This window comes from Echinops telfairi, unplaced genomic scaffold (genome assembly GCF_000313985.2).
Source record: "Echinops telfairi isolate 266 unplaced genomic scaffold, ASM31398v2 ScPeMD7_827;HRSCAF=1267, whole genome shotgun sequence".
Lineage (NCBI taxonomy): Eukaryota > Metazoa > Chordata > Mammalia > Afrosoricida > Tenrecidae > Echinops > Echinops telfairi.
The window spans coordinates 5442-6613 of NW_022104725.1; the positions used below are offsets into that span (position 1 = coordinate 5442).

Genomic DNA, 1172 nt, shown 5'->3' on the forward strand with positions numbered 1-1172 from the left:
TAAATAGAATAGCCAAAAATGACAAACTCAGCTTCTTTTTCAAAGATGTCTCTGGAGCTCTGGTGGTGTAGTGGGTTCCAAGCTGGGATTCTAACTGCGAGGTCAGTAGTTCAAATCCACAGCCATTCCATGGGAGAAAGATGGGCTTTTTGTTCCTGTACAGGTTTAAGGTCTAAGAAACCCAAAATGGAAGTTCTATAGATCACTGTCCTGTAGGGTCACTATGAGACAGGATTAAGTTGATAGCAGTTTGGTTTTGGAGTTTTTAAAGATGTCTCAGCCTTGGCCAGTTCTCAATCCCAGGATTTTCTTTAGAGCATTCTTCATGTCCTTGTTCCGTAGACTGTAAATAAGGGGGTTTAATAGTGGAGTTATTGCTGAATATATCAGAGTGAAGATTTTCTGCATCCCTGCTGGGTTCCCAGATGTTGGACTCACATACATAACCATAAGAGTCCCGTAGAACAGAGACACCACCATCAGGTGGGACCCACATGTGGAGAAAGCTTTAGTTCTGCCAGCTCCAGAGGGAACACACAGAACAGCTCGGAGCACCAGTGTGTAAGACCCCAAAATGGAGAGGAAGGGCCCAAAGATAACCATAGAGCTGAAGGTGTAGCAGATAAGCTCAGTAGATGGTGCAGGAACACAGACCAGTGCAAACAATGGACCTGGGTCACACACGATGTGGTCAATGATATTGGGTCCACAGAAGGGAAGTTGAGAGATAAGGACAATGGGGACTGGATAGCAGACGAACCCACTCACCCAGCAAATGCAGACCAGGATCACACAGAACTTTCCAGTCATGATAGAGGGGTAGTGCAGTGGGCGGCAAATGGCCAAGTACCTATCATAGGCCATAACAGACAAGAAGAAACACTCAGTTGTACCCAGTGAGAAAAAGAAGTAGAATTGGAGGAAGCAGCCCGAGAAAGAGATGGTCTTGGTCTCAGAGAAGATGTTAACCAGCATGTTTGGTACAGTGGAGGAAACATACCAGATCTCTAGGAAGGCAAAATTTCCCAGGAGGATGTACATAGGTGTGTGCAGCCTCCTGTCCCATTTCACTGCACAGACAATAGCTCCATTCCCCAGCAGGGTCAGGAGGTAGACCAGGAGGATTAGTGAGAACAGGATGTTTTGAGTCTCCCTTTGACAAGAGAAACCCA

At 46.2% G+C, this 1172-nt stretch overlaps 1 protein-coding gene across 1 annotated transcript; it reads right to left on the reverse strand.

Annotated features, from left to right (window-relative positions):
• Positions 1 to 276: 276 nt before the first annotated feature.
• LOC101655740 (olfactory receptor 11H6) lies at positions 277 to 1164 on the reverse strand (the record flags this gene model as incomplete). The annotated part of the gene is made up of 1 exon (XM_004717948.2): positions 277 to 1164. A coding segment is annotated over one exon (888 nt), but the record flags the coding sequence as incomplete, so codon positions are not given.
• Positions 1165 to 1172: the final 8 nt, after the last annotated feature.